The sequence below is a fragment of the Hippoglossus hippoglossus genome, chromosome 24 (genome assembly GCF_009819705.1).
Source record: "Hippoglossus hippoglossus isolate fHipHip1 chromosome 24, fHipHip1.pri, whole genome shotgun sequence".
In the NCBI taxonomy this organism is placed as follows: Eukaryota; Metazoa; Chordata; class Actinopteri; order Pleuronectiformes; family Pleuronectidae; genus Hippoglossus; species Hippoglossus hippoglossus.
In genome coordinates this window covers 8,098,570-8,116,874 of record NC_047174.1, presented here as the reverse complement: position 1 = coordinate 8,116,874, position 18,305 = coordinate 8,098,570, and the positions used below count along the sequence as shown (strand labels likewise).

General features: G+C 43.0%; 1 protein-coding gene across 1 annotated transcript in view; it reads right to left on the bottom strand.

The window, feature by feature from the left end:
* adgb (androglobin) overlaps positions 1 to 16,401 on the bottom strand; it is a 34,912-nt gene extending 18,511 nt beyond the window's left edge. Inside the window, exons 1-14 of the mRNA XM_034579263.1 lie at positions 16,278 to 16,401; positions 15,854 to 16,014; positions 15,676 to 15,762; positions 14,207 to 14,278; positions 13,800 to 13,976; positions 10,933 to 11,072; positions 9,403 to 9,483; positions 7,693 to 7,862; positions 6,027 to 6,103; positions 5,083 to 5,257; positions 4,584 to 4,677; positions 4,066 to 4,207; positions 1,145 to 1,190; positions 138 to 249 (exon numbers count right to left, since the gene is read on the bottom strand). Of these exons, the coding sequence (XP_034435154.1) occupies positions 138 to 249; positions 1,145 to 1,190; positions 4,066 to 4,207; positions 4,584 to 4,677; positions 5,083 to 5,257; positions 6,027 to 6,103; positions 7,693 to 7,862; positions 9,403 to 9,483; positions 10,933 to 11,072; positions 13,800 to 13,976; positions 14,207 to 14,278; positions 15,676 to 15,762; positions 15,854 to 16,014; positions 16,278 to 16,335 (1,592 nt within the window). The 5' untranslated portion in view covers positions 16,336 to 16,401. The remainder of the gene's footprint in view (positions 1 to 137; positions 250 to 1,144; positions 1,191 to 4,065; positions 4,208 to 4,583; positions 4,678 to 5,082; positions 5,258 to 6,026; positions 6,104 to 7,692; positions 7,863 to 9,402; positions 9,484 to 10,932; positions 11,073 to 13,799; positions 13,977 to 14,206; positions 14,279 to 15,675; positions 15,763 to 15,853; positions 16,015 to 16,277) is intronic.
* Between the last annotated feature and the right edge of the window lie 1,904 nt (positions 16,402 to 18,305).

Here is an 18,305-nt window from a genome sequence, read left to right as displayed (position 1 = left end):
AGGCAATAAAAGCTATTATTAATATTGACCACATTATTTTTTCATCTATTTTCATGACTATTGTGTTGCTTTACCTATTGACACAGCATGATTTCAGTGTGCAGGTGCAGATTTGTGTCTGTGTGTGTGTCTCTCACTGAAAGCATTCCGCAAAGTCATCAAGGTCCATCCAGATCTTCTGTAAGAGGGGGAGGACAGGAACTAAGACTTCTTCAGTTACAGGCTCCTCTGTTCCAGTTATGGGTTCCTCTGGAGTCGGATTAAAAATAAATAGGTATTTCAAATTATTCAGCACTGCTAATACAAATGTGCAGCAACTCAAACATGTCCTTATCACGCTGAGAAGAATGCGAATCGACTGGTGCTTTTCAATAGAAAATTGATGTTGAAATTGCCAGTGAAATCCTCCACCTCAAAATGCTGTGAGTAACAAAATGCCTTTCCTCTTGTGACTCATAGCAAGTTATCCTAGACTCAAATCATTATCTTAAACACAGTGAGTAGAATTGGCCACACTCCCACATAATGGCATAGTGTAAGCGCACATGCACATCCATACTCCCACTCACCGACTCCCACCCATCTCAATGCATGCAGAGCAGAGGCATAGACATATGCACACAGACACACACTCCACCCAAAACACACACACACACGCACACACAAACATTTGCTCTGCCCCCGAGCTCGACTCAAAGTGAGAGTCTGATCAGAAAGCTGAGGCAGTGAGGGCCAGCGTCTCTGCTGCTGAGCAATGGTGGTCTGCTCACTCAAACTGCAGGTGTTACTAAGCAACTAAACGGGGGCAGGGAGAAGGCAGGGAATTGGCCGGTTGTCATAACGCATAATTTCAGTCCCGTCGTCTTCAAAGCGTCTTGGCCAACCGATGGACTCATGGAGAGAGACGGAGATGGAGGGAGTGGAGGAGAGAGGCAAATTCTTCTCATCAAATTAGTTGGACTACGCTGCACAGATGCTGTTCAAGTCCACCGATCCTTCAGTACTCCACTACATTCAATGAGCGTACGCCAATTCCGGTTAGGCAAATATTTGACCTGGGCTAAGGCGATCTTGTGTAAAGATATGGTACAGATTGCTTTAAACATGAATGATGGGCCCAGCTTTGCAAAGGAACAGCTTTTACCAGTAGAGATGTCATCATCGTCCTTCTCCCTGTCCTCTGCAATAACCTAGAGGGACAGAGAGAGAGAGAGAGAGAGAGGCATAAAAAGTGAGTTACTGAGCAACAGTGCCAGAGATATCCCTCCACCCTCGAGTGATTCCACACCAGCTGTGGTGTCGCGCCATTCTTTGCCGAACACCACAGGCCACGAGACACGGGTTAATGTGACAGGGGCTGCTCCTCCTCCTCCTCTGCTAAAACCACGACCAGGGATCACCAGCTCTGATTAACTTCCACCGCCAGTGACAGATGAGGAGTTATTATGATCTTACGCATGCTATTTCTCTTAGAGGGGGAATTATTCAACAGCTCTGATTCCATGCTTGTCTGCCTGCCATAATACAGAAATAGAGCTCATTATCAAATCCCTCAAATACCATATAGTTCTGTCAGAGTAAGGCTGGACGCGATGTGGTCTGGATTAATGCTGCTTTGATAACGAAGCTGTATTTTCGAGCACCTGCATCAACAAGCTGAACTTTCTTTGGGGCCCTCCTAGACGTTTTACGTTTTTCTAACAATGCTCCCTCGAGGAAAAATCCTGACGAGTGTCCAACAGTTTACTCAGCTCTGAATAAAAAACCATGGCTTTGTGCCGTGTAACTTCAAAGTAACCCCTGCCAAGACTCTCAGATGAGTCAGGGTGAGTCTGTGTGTGTGTGTGTGTGTACGTGTGAGTCACCACTTATTTGACTAAGTACCCAGAGACCCAGACGGGAAGAGGCACAGTGATTGGGAGGCACACTTGACCTCCTCTCCACCAGTATAGACACTTTCCTGCAACACAATACGTACGGTGTGTGTTCACCAGAGTGCAGAAAACCTTGCACTAAGCTCCAAGGCATGGTTTGTCACGTCCGCCCACAGCGTGCAATTCTATTCCATTGCTAGTTCTACCTGCTGTACAGTGAGAAGACACAGACTGATCGCTCTTACACACAAGACTCCAGAGATTTTAAGCTGCTGCTTTCAGGAGGAGGAGGAGGACGTTTTTTTTTTTCTGGGATCCAATCACAGTCATGGGTTGAGAGGCCACATTTCATTAATCCCACTTTTTATGGGGCCGTCACCAATCTGCCCCTTTAGTGAATTTATGCCTGAACTGCCTGAATGTTTCAATTTCCTGTTTTATTTTAGGCACTACTTTCCATGTGCGTCTTGTATTGTTGTGTTTTTGTGACACCTCTGTAACTTTGACTTCCCCTCAGTAGAGTTTTCCAATCTCTGCGTATCCCCTTCACTCATCAGTTTGACCGTTTAGTTTCCTTCATTGTTCTCAAGTTTTCCCCTTTATATTTTATGTCCCAACTTGTTGGATTACCAGAGTTTGGAGATCCTGAGTAATTTTCTCCTGTCTGCATACAAGCCGACTGCTTGTATGCCTCTTTAATTAAAACTGTTTTCAGTGTAACTACCAGCCTTTGTGTGTTCGTCAGCACTTGGGTCCAGAAATCATTGAATTAAAGCAGGGGCTTTTCTACACAGCCAGAGTTAAGTCTTTCCACTCCGAGGATTCTCCATATTTCACATTTTCACATAAAGTGTACCCTAATATATGCATGAAAAATATATGTGTGTCTGTTCACAATTGACAGCCACAAGAACAAACTCGATGAAATGTTTATCTGGCATAAGTGAACAAACCATTTGAGGGGCTTTAGTGATTAACCACATTCCCAGCATACCAGAGGTTCAAACTGCTCACTCCTACTGCAGGGTCCAATGCTTTAACCCACATTATAGTTGAGTGAGTTGACCACTGAGGGTATAAGCGAGATCATGTGACACCACCTTTTTCATTTCTCTGAGCGAGGCACAGAGGTTGAGTCTGTTGTCCAGCACTGACATAAACGGAGGGGGGGGGGGGGGTCAAGACAGCAAAGACTCACTTGACGTACAGTCCCCTCGGCATGTGACGCACCATCGCGGAGTGGTAACACATGTGCGGTTTAAATGTGGCCCACATACACAAACCGATCCACACGAGTGCACGTGCACACGCAATAAGCGACACATCAAATTAGCTTGGCCATATTGCCCTGGCCTAACCGCTCTATAACTGGTCACACAGTTACACAAGAGGGCGATTAATATGAACTCAATTTTTTCCCTCTGTATGCTAGGAGTGAAGTGTAATAATGAACCCCCCAGGAGATGCAGACACTGATGGCTCACCATCTAATTGCACTCCTTTTTTCATCAGTGCAGTACACGACCTCTCCCTGTATGAAACCCACGCGCCCCGTTCACCGCCACCACACACCAGAGATTCCCATTTTCCCATGTCTCATCTCTCCCTGTCCAACTGTCATTTTCTTTCCATTTTTTTTAGTCCCCCTCCTTTCTTATTCAGTACAGTTGACCTCCCTCCCCCCCCCACCCCCCCCCCCCCCCCCCTCCCCCCCGCTTTATTCCTCTGTCTTTGTTTCTATCCTCGTCTCTGTGTCTATCCGCTGCTGCTCTGATCCCCAGCACCCCACCCCACCCCATCTCCCTGCCGTCACTGGCTCTCTCTTTAGTGCAGATGTGCCCCTGGTCAGTGGTGGCCTGGCTGGGAGACAACAAAAGTGACTTTGAGACTGGGGGATGGCAGCCTTGTTTTCAGTGACACACACAGCTACTGTGATGTGCTTTCAACTGCACACTTGCAGGGTAGACAGAGGGGCGTATGAAAAAATATTAAGCCTGAAAATAACAAGAAGAGGCAATACTATTTTACAGACAGCTTCTACTATCATATTTTTGGGGGAAATGGTGGTACTATGGAAATGGCTAGGGGTAAACAAAATTAATTAAGGTCCTATGTTAAACGACAAAATTCTCTGTAACACGTTGTAGATGAATAAATGAATTCTTGTCCAGCAGACAGGGATTCTTTGTACCGTTATGTTGTCATAGTTGCTTGGTGGGTTAGGGGTGTGTTCAGCTACATCAGCCTCAAGGCCGTCTCGGAAGTCAGTCTCCTCTCTCTCAGCAATGCACACCAGAGGGGATCCATGGGAACGCATCCTCTGAGCACCCTCTCTGACACACAAAGACACAGATTCATGCCGTGTGCACATACAGTACATGCATCATACCGTGTCATCGTCATCATGCCATACACGCACCTCATCTCATGGAAACATATATAGCAGCAATACACTATATCATTTACAAATGAGTCATATGTGCCACATGCTAGACGTTAAATGACACCGGAACACCATTTCTACCATAACAATGCTGTGAGCTGTGACGCGAGTCATAGCCCTGGTGGAGGTAGAAAAAGGAGAAGCCGTTTTCTGGCTATCATTCCTCCACAGGTGGGGTCAGAGCACAGGATACCTAATGGCTAAACGTGCAGTAGAACAGAAAAGCAGTTTAATTTCTCAGTTTTAGATCATCTCGGTGTACGCACGATTCTGGGATCGAGCCAACGCTGCCCTTCAAGCCGTGGGAGAGAAAAGGACTGGCAACCTCAATGAACTGCTCTGGTTTTAGCAAAGGAGGCTCTGCAAAAAGAGAAATGAAAAAATAAATCCTCATGCATCATGCCAGCGCTGCTTTTTCACACTCCAACTCTTTTTACTGCATTTTCTGTTTTTCACTCCAAGAGATCAGCTGATGTCAGATATGCAGGAACCAGCAGCTATTTACGATACAGAAATACACCTATCCTCCTCCCATTTTCATTTCTACATGTGGTACTGGATGCCCTCTTAACTGTAGATTCCAAAATCTCCCGCATTTACTCTCACCTTCCTTTCTAGTCATGTTTATTTATGACACTCACCTACACTCCACCACATAATTTGTGCTTTTCTATTTGTTTGATTTCCTCCCCTGCATCCTCCTCCTGGTTTCCCCTTCATCACCTCTTTTTCTCCAAACAGTTTTTTATTTCCTCTCTCACTCACTCCGCGGTTCAGCTGTGATGACATACTCCTTGTGCGGGCGGACGAGTTTCCATCGCGGTACCGGTAGCGGCTGGGGTGGCACCTCCAGCTGGCACGAACGGGTTCTGGTCAACAGGGCGATGTGGCTGTACAGCAAGGAGAGATTGTACTGACGCAGGACCTCGGAGGAATTAGCCTGCGATGCCGGAAAGACACAAATACACAGACATAAATGCACATGCACAGCTAAATGTTGAAAAATGGCAATTTAAAAGCTATTCCCCCTACACTGAGATTCACTTGTCACCTGTAACCAATTCTACAGGTGAATCAGCTCAGATCTGATCCAAAATCAGTGTCGAGGTCAAGAAACTGTCCACCAATTAGGTCTAGCGTGGGTGTAAATAATGGAACAAGGGAAGCCTGTTGAGGGAAACCATCCAAATAGAACACAACATGCCCCCAGATCACAAGCGCTGTTATGTTTCAACCCCACCACCCACCGCCACCATGGGTCTTCAGTGCATTTTCACATTGCTGTGCTAAATAACAGAGGTGTCTGAGTAGGTATTTTTTTTAAAGTATTGAAACTCAATATTTTTTAGGACTTCAATGATGAAATCATAGTTAATTCAATAAAACTGAATAATTTAAACATTGGTCTGTGTTTTTATATATTTGGGGACATACAGGTTAACACAAAAATGATAATAAATTTTCCATCTTCATTGCTTAGCTCAATAAGAGTCAAAGTTGATGTTGTTCTCTCTTTGAAATGCTTATGCAAGACTACGCAGCATTTGCATAATAATGTGGATCTGTGCTGCTTCCAAATCTGTATTGAAAACCTAACTGCAATCTACAGTTTTCACGGACGCAGATGTGTCACAAAACAGTGACACATCTGCGTCCGTGAAAACAGCAAGTGTGGTGTTCCAGATCGGAGGAAGAGTGAGAAGACGAACCATTTGTCCAAACCTAAGGGGGTCGTTATGTGGCTGAAAAGCATATTGGCTGACACACAACACAACATCAGGGCAACCTGAAAAACAAACAAAAAGAAAACAGTTATATTATCAGGTAATGTTACTAACAAAAGCACAGATAGGTAAACCCTGTTAGAAAATGCAAACAGCGCAGACACACAGCTACACAGGCACAGAGGTATGACTGATATTGGATTTTAGAGACACTCTGAATCAACAGCAACAGTCTAATCAATTTCAAGTGAATCCCTTAAGATTTGAAAGCACCACTCGCCTTTTCAGGTATGAATGAGGCAACAAGAGAATATCTAGGTTATCTATGGATGGCCCTGCCCCCTATAGTGCATCATAGAGTATGTGGCATGAGGAACACATGGGCCAGGAGACACGGAAAATCAATTTGAAGGGCCGCGGTGCAGAGAGATGGGAGCACTGCCATACTAATATAAAGGCTACACATTAAGAATTGAACAGAGAAGAGGTTTTCACACTGCGTTGTGATTTATGCATTTCCATATATGCATTTCAATAGAATACAACAGTGAGCATGGTAATGGTAGAAGAGAAAGTGATTGGTATATACTAGGTATAGTGTGGAAGAATTTTCCTGAAAAAATAAATGCTTTGTGACATACTACTACTTTGTGCATGCTTATTTACTGTAAACATGTGAGAGACATAGAGCAGATGGGGGGGGGATGAGAGAAGCATGTATTTTCTAATAAAATATCAATTAATTATTCAAAAAGACAACAATTTGCCTCACTTTGAACTAAATTACATACATTGTGTACTTTGCCATGTATGATAAGCATGATGATGTTAATTCAAATCTCTATTTCAACTAATTCTAATTTTACCACTTCAATAAAGCATCTACCTCCCTGCCTCCATAACCACACTTACCTCGGGAGGCTCTTCTGCCCTGCGGGAACACCAAATAATTCACCCTGCCACTGCTCCCTCTGCTGGTTTATTTATAGTCCACCATACACGCATTAACCCTTCCTGCGCTTCATAATACATGAGCTTGGGAAAACAGGAAGTGATGCTTGAAATGACAGGAAAGAGGCAGCAGAGCGCTGTCTGAACGACGGCACAGCTCAGAAATGTAGCTATTTTTTACGACGTGGCGTGATGGAGACTTAAGGCCTGTGCTGAAGTTAATCACCACAGTAATACTTTGAATGTTGTAGTGGTTTAAGGGATATTACTGCTGTAACAAACTGCAATCATTGATCAATGCGCGGTTCTGTGGGACAATTAAATATTCATTGTCACGCTCTATACTATTTGAATTATGGATGCAGAGGGAGAAATGCAGAGATTGTACACTGTACATCCGCATACACATATACAAAAGATAGTAGGCTACAGATACACACAAAATATACTCACCCCTTTATACAGAATATACGTGTATGTTTATGTATAAACGATGAATTGATACATTAAGCAATACAAGTATTCTGTGCGTACAGATGATCAGGATTTAATGGATGATTGATTTGATTGACTCACTCAATTACATGCGGAAGTAGAGTGTGTAATTGAGATGAATGTTTGCAGGTGCATGGAAATCCAGCTGTGCCTGTGTGTGTGTGTGTGTGTGGGTGACTGACTGTGGCACAGTCTGGACCTTTACCGTTTTCTCGATCTGAAATCTGCCTCCTGGTTCTGTTCATGCTGGAACATCTCCCTGAAACTGAATCTGAAGTCTGAGACTTCGTGTCTTCTGGCAAATTCTCAATCGGGTGTGAAAATACAGGAATGGTATCCAGTAAGAAATCCCAGGTTTTTCCAAGGTACAAAGATCTGAGAGGAGGTTAAAGAGAATATGATTGCAGGTTGCAGTTATTAAATTCCACAAAGATTTGTGAAATTGCAAGTCACAGCATCTTTATGTGGATGTTTTGTTAGTGAATTCTACTTTGTCAAATATAAAAATTCAACTGTTGTATGAGCAGACAAGCTCTCGTGTCTATTGTTTAGCACACAGCACTTGTAACACCACGACAGCTCTTGTATTGGATGAAGAGCACTGCTTCTGCAGTCTGTCTCAATCCCATTGCAGTGATTGTCCCTGTTCCTGAAATGTCTCTTCATTTCCGATACAATGTGCTGCACCATTTACATCAGCATTTCTCCCTCTCTTGAAAATAAAGCACACGGTACAATCTTCTCCAACACGTCCCACAGAAATGAAACCAGTGAAGTAAAAAATGGTTTGTGTCAGTTGCCTCCTTATCTTGCTAGATATGGGCAGCGACACAGGGAGCATCATCTTTATGTGTGATAAGCTAGGTGCACGGTGGGGAGTTGTGTAACCCTACTTGAAGGACACCACTTGAGCTTTCATTTCAAAAGGAGCCATTTACTGATTTTAGTCTGACAAGTCATGTGAGGACACGTGCAAGTCCCTCTGTGGTTAGAGTCTGCAGAGCCCATCACTGGCGGCTATTTTCTGCTGCCCACCGGTTAAAAATCCGAATTACACAATGTACTTCCCTTTTTTTGTTCAGCAGCCTCCAAGGGTGGGTTGATCTCCAAAATTACACAACCCCAAAAAATGAGGTCTTGCATTTTGTTAACTCAGGAGTTGTGAATGGTACAAACAGCGGCTATTACAGCACAATGCTGACTGTTTTTCTGCATTACAATAATAGCTGCTGTGTGTCAGCCTGAATATTAAACATCCCCTGGTTTCTCATACCAACCGGCTGCCATTAGTGATTACAATAATACAACAAACATACATTTACAAACCAAATCATGAGCAGAAAGCAGAGCTAGAATTGTTTTTTTTTTCGTATTACGGTAGTAGATGATATAAATAAAACCATCTGCATGGGTGTGTTCACGTAGTACTGCATACCCATGTGTCACACAAACACAGTCATGCTGAATGCCTGTACGTGTTGAGAGATTCCCCCAGGCGACTCACTAACAGCAGCTAACCTGCTGAGCTACAGAGAATAACATTCAGCGTTTCCACTGCAAAACACTGTTGCCCCATTAAAGTTCCATCACTGACAAGCTGAGATTCTCCACCGCTCAGGGTCTCTCCTCCCCCTTTATTACACATCTCCTTGTTTCCATTTTAGTCATTTCCCAAACTGCTGTAGACAAATACACTTCTCAGTAGGATTTTGCTGCAGAGTACAAAAAGGTACCTAATCGTGAGTCAGTTTAGTGCAACGGCCTTTATTGTGATAAGCTATAACACCCACTCAGGAGAAATTAAAAGCCAAAGGGAAAAAGGTGAACACCCTATAAAAAAACCAATGAAGAGGGACACATATGTGTAATTTCTAGGACAAATAACATAAGATGAACAAGATGGAGAGGATCTTACTGTAAAGGCCTGATTTCGGGGATCCAGCCGGTGAGGGCGTTGATGAAGGTGAACTCGCCCATCTCCCCCTCTGACACTACACTGTAAACAGAAGCATGAGAAAATGATTAGAACAACAAAAAAGGAAAAGAAAATGCAACAAACTACACACTCAACTCAATTCACCGATAGCAGCACGTAAACAGCTTCATTTAGAACCTTTGAGGACATAGTTTTAACATGGTGTATCGATAATATGCTTAGTGTCCACAATCGTGAAGGATTGTGTGTTTTCTCTCTTTATTAACAACATGTTTAGGAACGATGAAGGGAATGGACTCTGAACTGTGTCATTTAAAACAAATTGTGATTACATTTTATCCTGAAAAGTCAAAGATACAGAATCAATGGAATTTTTAAACTGACTCTCAAACTAGTAATTGGCATCATAGCAAGAACAACCCCAAAAAATATTAAATAAACAGTGTAGCGTTTGACAAATCTTTTTTTGTTTTACTATGTTCTACATCTTGAAATTTGCACTATGTGGGAAAATCTCAGTTATCTCTATAACTGGTTTTGAGGAGTGTAAGTGTGGTTCCTTCAAATCCAATTTCCAGTCGAAGCCGTCTGGCTGCAGCTGCTCTAATTGCTCCTCTTGGGATCCTGCGGTCAACCTGTCCGATCCCCAGTCATGACACCCGAGGAAGTGAAATCAATAAAACTTTATCAGTAATGTCACAGTCCATGACCACTACAAAAAAAAGCTGCTCAGCACCAACGTGAAGGAGCCCCCCGAATTTGGCCTTATTGGAAAAAAAACCCACTAGTGCTTCTCTGAAGAGGCAGACACCTGGACAAAGTTGGGGCCTAGTTCAGTACAAAGAACTTTCACAAAGGCTCATTAATGATTCATCAGGAGAGAGGCTCCTTTGTTTCCTGTCCCGAATGAAACATTTATGCTTCGCCTTTCCACGGACACTGGAACAGCCACCTTTACACACGCCATGTTGCCCCATCACAGACGTGCACACTGGCTGTCGGTCACCAAATTCAACTCGGCCCAGGGCAGAGATTAGGTGAGTCGAAAGTTTGGCCAAGTCAGCAAAAGGCGCTGTGGGGGGGGGGGGGGTTCATGTGTAGGAGTGTGAGCTTGGATTTCATTCCTTCACTTTGCTTCCACAAATATATTTTAAATGCCTTTTTACAAACATTTCAGCATTAAACATTTTTTGCGATTTTGAATACATTAATGTACTTGATCAAAGAAGGTCAAAAAAATCTTTGTATTAAAACCGGGAATTTAAAGCTGGACAACCGTGTATACTACTTTGCTTAAGGAGGTTTGGTTTACAGATTTAGTACAAAAGGCTACTATGCATGTGTGTAATTCATTTTTTACAGTTATTAGGAGGCTGTATAGTGGGCATATACTTGGATTTAGGTTGAGCATGCTCTTAAACCCTCTTACTTTAAGACTATAATAACTGTGTCCCAACTATTTGCGGCAGTGATGAAATGTGTACAGAGTTAGAATGTAGAGTAACTGACTTGGAGTTGGCCACTTTAATGAGAGCCTTGGCCAACAGCATCGGCCACAGCTCTGCCTGACAGGTGGAGGCGGGGAGGAGGAGGTTGTTTTCTTCATCAAATGGCATGCAGTCATCAACTGCTATCTTCCTCCAACTACCCTGAAAGTAAGGAGGGAGGACAGGGTGATGTGGTAAAAACAATGGGTACGGCTCAAATAGATGTTAGTTTATCTCTTTAAATTAGTCATTATTCATTTTACAACAGTACTTGATGTAAAAGTTCAGCATCTTGGGAAATATGTTTATTCGAGACACATGGCTCTGTCCAAGGGGAACAAAAACGGTGCATAGATTTACTGAGAGATGATACCATAGAACTAATTGATGCCTTATTGACCCTTAAGTAAAGCAAAGAGGCAACCTCTAATGTTTTTAATATCCCCTTGAGTGCCACATATGGATAGTTGTGTTTCCAAATTGTCCATGTTGACACAGCTTAAAAAGAAGGATTATCTGACACCATATTTGTAATATCATTAAATAAATGCAATGCAGCTTTGTGCTACGTGCATTCATAGATTGAAATTAAAGCTGCTGTGCATTCTCACTTGCAAAACTGAGCCTCTAAAGCAAGAATGAAGCATTTAGTCAAAGCAGAGCAGTGGAGTAACACTTGCATCAGCTGATCAGCTATCAGTAGTTTCATCCACGCTCTTTGTCATCCAGCCGTTGTCTGGCCATCAGCTGACCGGTAACGTCCAGTCCCATTCATACAAGTGTACTAACTATACTTATAATCCTTTCACAAATCACTTATTCTGCTCAAATCTTCATAGCCACACTGCCTGGTGAGGCAGATCCTTCCACCGCCCTAAACTCCTCCTTCTGTGCGGATCTAATTTCAACAGGCTTCTCCGAGTCTGGACTGAAATGATATTTGAAATTATTTCTCCCAGCAGAATTCTCCTCGCTGCTCAGATTCCACGTGAGCTCCCTGAGAAACAGAGTCCGTTCTGACAAATGTAATTCAATAAACATTTGCAATAAATAGTGAAATGACTTAAATGTTTTGGACAGAAATAGCAATTTCATGTAAGAGTTTGTTGTGATGGGAAGAAGACTGCATTTAAAAAGGTAATAAGAGGAACAAATTACCGGCCCCTACACATGTCAGATTATCACAGTAAACCCTGCAGGTGGATTTTTCCACAAAAGGTTGCGTAACAACCCACAAAATCTCTGATCTATGGCTCGTATTTCTATTCCATATTTCCCCAAGCATTAGCCTCCTTGTGCTTGCAGCTTTGCATCTTGTGTGGTGTCAGAGCTTGTTAGTGTCTGCGGTGTGGTTTGTCTACCGGCCGTCTGGTGGAGTTTCACACTGACGGGAGAAAATGCAGCAAAAGCAGGTGAGAATCTGACTGACTGCTCACAGGTGTTCTGCCTATTATCCATGAGAGCACTGGCACAAGCAATGCAATCCTTTATCGAGTGCGGGTCGTCACACTCCCTTTCTTTCCTCCTCATCCACTTTCTTGTCAAACCATCGCCCCGAGGAAGAGCTTGATGCGTTCGCAGATGGGATAAAATAAAGTGCGAAAGGGCAAGTTGGAGAAAGAAGGAAAGGGAGGAATGCAGAGACAGATAGACAGTTGCAGGATGGGAGAGACGGGGTGACAAAATGAGGAAGGGATGGATATTCACAGCGGCGTAAAGGAGGCAATGTTAAAACAAAAAAAAAATAGAAGATAGGTGAAGAACCACAAAGGATGAGACTGGCAGGGGAGGAATGGAGAAGCCTATAAGCAAAACAGGCGAGGAAACGGGAACGAGGGTTGGGGGCTGGGTGCTGAACGGCATCTCAACAACCATCTGTTAGTGTGCTCTGGTTGGCACGGGAACTGCTGCCTACAACCGTGTCATGCCTGTTTGTCAAGGCAAGAGTCATAGTGTTACAGAACACCATTTTTAGCTGTGTCTTTTTCACTGTCTCGCTGACCCAAATGGTTGCGCAGGGAAGACGTTCCCCCCGAGATTGTCACAAAGATGCTGTGTCCTCTACCCCGAGCGGCACACAACACACATCCAGAAACTCACAGGCCGGCAACTTCAAGCTTTATCTCAGTGGAAAGACGATCTTTGTTTAGAACCAGAAATCTGTGAAATGTGTACACACTAATAAGTGATATAAATGTCACTGTGATGTGTGAAGCCCTCCCAGGGTTGACGCTGCTCTCATAGACTGACTGGACATCAATATCCAACTTGAGTCACAGTCTCCGCGAAGCTGCTAACTCCTGTTAAGTCATATCTATTCATCAGGAAATGGATGAAGCCCGGCCACATTGGGCACAGCAGTGTGACTGATTGATTTGAGCTCTGACTGGATAAAGCTCCCCCCCCACCCACCCCATTCCCCTGTGATCAGCTGCATCCTGAGGGGTCCGCTGCACAATACAAACGCAATTTTATGAGATCCGTTGCCTCAAGTCAGAACAGAAGTGTGATTAACAAAGAGGCATTGTGACACAACAGCTTCCTCTGCAAGGGTGTAAGATTTGTTTTGGACCATTTCTTTCCATTTTCTCATCAGACTATGTGTGAACGGGTGTTTGCTCGAGCCCGACTGATATCGATTTTTGACAGCTGATGATGATGATACCAATATTAGAGATAAAAATTACATTCCGGTGCATGGGCGGATGATTCCTCATCCCAAGATGTCCTTAACAAACCCTCCTGACAAAGGGATGTAATTGAGGCTTATATTCTCGTTAAACCACAAATGTCATTATGAATAACTATATGAAAAATATATAAATAATATATAGACCTTGAATTAAGAAAATAAACATATTTTCTTTTATATGCATGCGTCTGTCTTACCATCCAGTAGAGCTTGACCAAGTATTTCCCAAAGCTGTTGTAGAGTGGCATATGACCTTTCACCACCTTACACAGCGAGTAGATGTGCTCCCAAGGTTTCCAACGCTCCTCTTCTCTAAATTTGTTGCCACACAGCGTCCAAACGATACAGATTTCACTGATGATCCACCTCATCAGCTTGACCAGGGAGGGGAGAAGGGAAAACAAAAGTAATCACCGGTCTATTAACTCCAAACCGATCTTTAAATCTATTGGCTGAAACATCAATTATCTCATCTATCATTCACTTGATCAATAGGGCACTGCATCGCCCCGGTCTAATTCATTTCTGTCAGTCAAACGTCACCCAGGCTGACATCGGAATTAGTGAGATCTTCATTAGAGAAGGAGAAAAGTTGAAAACTAACCTCACTGCAAATCAGATGATCGTTGTTGGAGAGGAGGTCAAACGTCCTTTGACTTTCAACAACGGTGGGAGTCTTAAAGAGAGAGCACATCCTTAGAGTATGTTCTAGCATTTGTACATATCAGAATCAAAAACAAATCACACGTCACCTGTTTAAATAGAAACACCGGGTTTGGAAATACAGAACGATTAAGTCGGTTTTAGAGGAAGTATCACAGAGGAGCTGTTGCCTGCTCCGGCACAGCTGATTGCTTTTGTGATTAGCCCGTGTTCATCTTGTATGAAATTAATAAAATGCTTTTTCACATCCTGAGTGAAAAGGCAGCGTGTGACCTGGCAAGGACTAATTCAAAGAGCAGGAAGCTTCCAGTAATTGCTAAATACTGCAGTGAGAGCTGGGTAACAGAAAAGGGGACTGATGCAATTACAATTTGACTGGAGGTGACTAAAGAGCAGATTTCTTTAACTACACTTCACACTACGTGGCAGGGCAAATGCATTTTGTTGATATATGTCAAGGTTGCAACCATAAGATCAGTTACTTTATTAACCTGTTAATATCTCTGATTAGGAGATTAATCTTCAAGTCAATACAAGATCATGGCATCTATTAATCCGTCTAGTCTACAAAATGGTAAAATAGACAAGTGAAAGCATAAGGATGTAAATATCGTGCTGAAACTGGTCATTTTCTCTGACGATTTACCCAAAATCCCAAATGTATTAAATGTATAGCGATAAAAGACATAGAGAAATAGCAGCACTTGAGAAACTGAAGGATTAGGATATCTGTATTTTAAACTCTGCCAAAGCGGTTACGTTTTTGTCCGTTTGTTAGTTAGTTAGTTAATTAGCAGGATGACACAAAAACCACACGACCAATTCCCATGAAATTTTGTGAAGGCGTGGGACATGACCCCTGACCTCTTTCATTTTGGCGTGGATCAAGATCAGGAGGAGAATCCAAATGTCTTTTTTCACACATCTTTAACAATGCAAGATAGTGTGTTTTTCAAGATTTAGGAGTGACTGCAATTTGGTGAAAATAAAATCTGTATCTAGTGAATTTAAATGTGGTTTCATTAGGGGACTGTCGGGCCTTAGCGGATGAATGCATACTATTAAGTTCATCATGTAATTTTAGAGCACTACAGAACCAATAAATTCAAGGTCCATGCATTCCTAGAAACAAATGACCTGTCTTGCAATGTTAAAGAGGAACAAACAAACGTGCAGGGGGGTAAGGACAAAACCTCCTTGTACATTAAAAGTACAATAAATCTATTTCCCGTCAACTGCCATGAAATCATTTTAATCCTAAAATGTTTTAACTGCAGGAGACACAGTGCAACTGCACCATGTTTATTGTTAAACTGTCATCTCGCTGTGGCTCAGCGTTGCCAATCAGCACACGTCATTTTGCATGTTCCATTAGAAACCATATAGGTTTTATGGAAGCGTGAAGGTTACCTTGTCCACTATAAACTCTGTGGGCCGTTTCCAGCAGTGCACTTTCAGGGATGGAGGAATCTTTCCCTCGGGATCTTCAAAAAATGGCTGCAGACAAAAAGCAAATGTGATTTTAAACCAACAAAGACACGACCAAAAGAACGAGAAGTGAAAGTGGACTTGGGGAAATTTGATTTACAGCATTGGAACTCTTGCTGCTCTTTTTGTCATCCTCGGCTCCTTTACTGGAGTCCCACTTCTCCTTGTTGACTTCCGCATCGCTCCACTCGGGCCACACGGGGAACCTGCACCTCCACGCACCCCCCAGGCTCTCTGAGGAGGTGTTGACCAGGGACCCGGATCTGAAACCATCACACACACACACACACACACACACACACACAATTCACTGTCTGTACTCTGAGCTCCTGTCAACATTTAGCAGCTGATTAGCAGAGACTCTGTGTCTCTCATGATGGACACCAGCTCATGTTGGTGTCCTCTTCCCTGCTGACACTTAACTTTCATGGCATGCTAGGCTAACGCTAATGCTAACCACGGATGCTCTCTCTCAATTAGCACCGCTTGCTGACGTTAGCTTAAAACTCACGACGCTTGCCGGTCGGCTAGAGACGCTTTGCTGGGGGAGGACTCCTTCTTCTTCGCCTGAGACTTGGACATGGCTCTTGTTGTTGTTGTTGTGAACTCCTGAAGACACGAGGACGTCTCAGTCGCCTCCCTCCCGCAGGTGCGCTTGCCAAAAGTTTACCCGTTGCCTAGCGACGGAGCCACAGCATCGAGGGGAGTGGTCTGGGGGCTGGGAGTCTTCACTTGTTGCCACGGTGAGGGATGGGAAGATTCTCCTTTTAGGTTTATATGTATTTACAGAAATATAAATTAATATATATTAATAATAATAATAACAATAGAGAGAGGGCGAACAATGAATTCTCTTTTGGTTAATAATAATAATCAGACTAATAGATATTGTTCAGGTCAGGTCAAGAAACCCTCTCTTGTTTTTCTTCAGATCTTATAAATCTTTCACCTTTGCAACAGTCTAAGACATCAAAGGAATCTATGACCACTGACACTGTGACATAAAAGCAAACTGACAACAAGGAATTCTTTGCTTGATGAAACTTTTAAAGTGTTGCCTGGGTGGAGTTAAATAGTAACACACAACCAAGTGTTATTCTTTCAGTTTATTAACATATTCAAAGTAATCACCTGAACAACTAAACTCAACAGTGCAGTAAATCGAAGAATCAGACCATAACGGCACAAGGTACATTTTCTGCTGTACCTTGCAGAACTGGTGGCAGATGATGCTATAATTCTAGAAGCAAGTGAGCTAGGATCAGTAAGAGATTCTGCTAAATCAAATTCTGGAGCTCTTTGAATTGCTGGTACAGGAGAAGAGTTTCAGTGCTCACCTCAATATCCATCTCTGTGACACAAAGAGGACTCTGCTGGGTTTACAGACAGACTGGAGAACACTTCAGGAGAGATACTATGAGGTCAAAGCATCATCTTAATAAAATCAACCCACGAGTGTGATTTCCTTGCAGCCACATAGTGTTGAGCTGCATTGTTTTGCCACCATGTGATGTACATGTGGCTCATGGAAACACAGGACTGAAGCAGCACTCACAGAGAAACACAGAAATACACACTAAGATAATAAAATAAAAGGGGGGAGCGAGTGCATCAATACGCTATCAAGGTTTAAACTCTTTGAGATGCATAAGTGGTGAATCGCTTCAGTGACGAGATTTGGATTCCAGCGTCGCACACACACACACAGCTACAGCTGGCCCGCCTCCACTGCGTGGTTTCTGCTCTGCTGACAATTAGGTGTGTGGAAGAGCACAAGCAGCGATAGTGTTGAGAGCTTAATGTCTGATGACTATCACACACATTCTTAAGAGGAGTCACATGATCTTCCCTGTCCCTCTCTCTCACACACACACAAACAGTAGGAGTTGTAATTTTCACACATAGAGCTTTATCTATTGTTCTTTGTGCTGAGAGTTTCTTCCAGTGACACTCAACACTACAGCTTTAGGATTCATTTTGTATACATGCACACTGAAACAACTTTTCATTAATGCAGTGCTGGAGCATGAAGAATCGAGACTTCTGCGGTCATGGAAGTGAAACTCATGTGGCTATTAGCCATTCTGTTCTTTATATTACCTTAGAACATAGTCAGGGCTGTTTATCAACTGATGTGTTCATTCTGAAGTGTCCTTTGGTGAGATACTGAATCCTTGAATTCTCCCTGACGACTGTGCCAACACTGTATGATGTGTGTTTGAATGGTTAAATGATTTGTGTGATCGATAAGACTGAAAAAGCACTTTCAAAGAGTCTGTACCATGTACACCTATTTCCACTCTTGTGTTGTTGCAGAAATTCTGCCGAACCAACTTCACTGCCATTTTAAATCCAAATTCCACGAACCTGCAATTAGCAGCAGCAGGCATTAGTGCTTGAACATAATGCTAATAAGAAATGTGTTAATATTAGAATAATCCCGGCTAAACTGACTTGATCCAAGATGTTACGTGGCAGTAAAAACTATTGAACTTTTATAATCTGAAAGGTTTGCTTGGGAAAATGAGCCATAAAATCCACACAGGGAAACA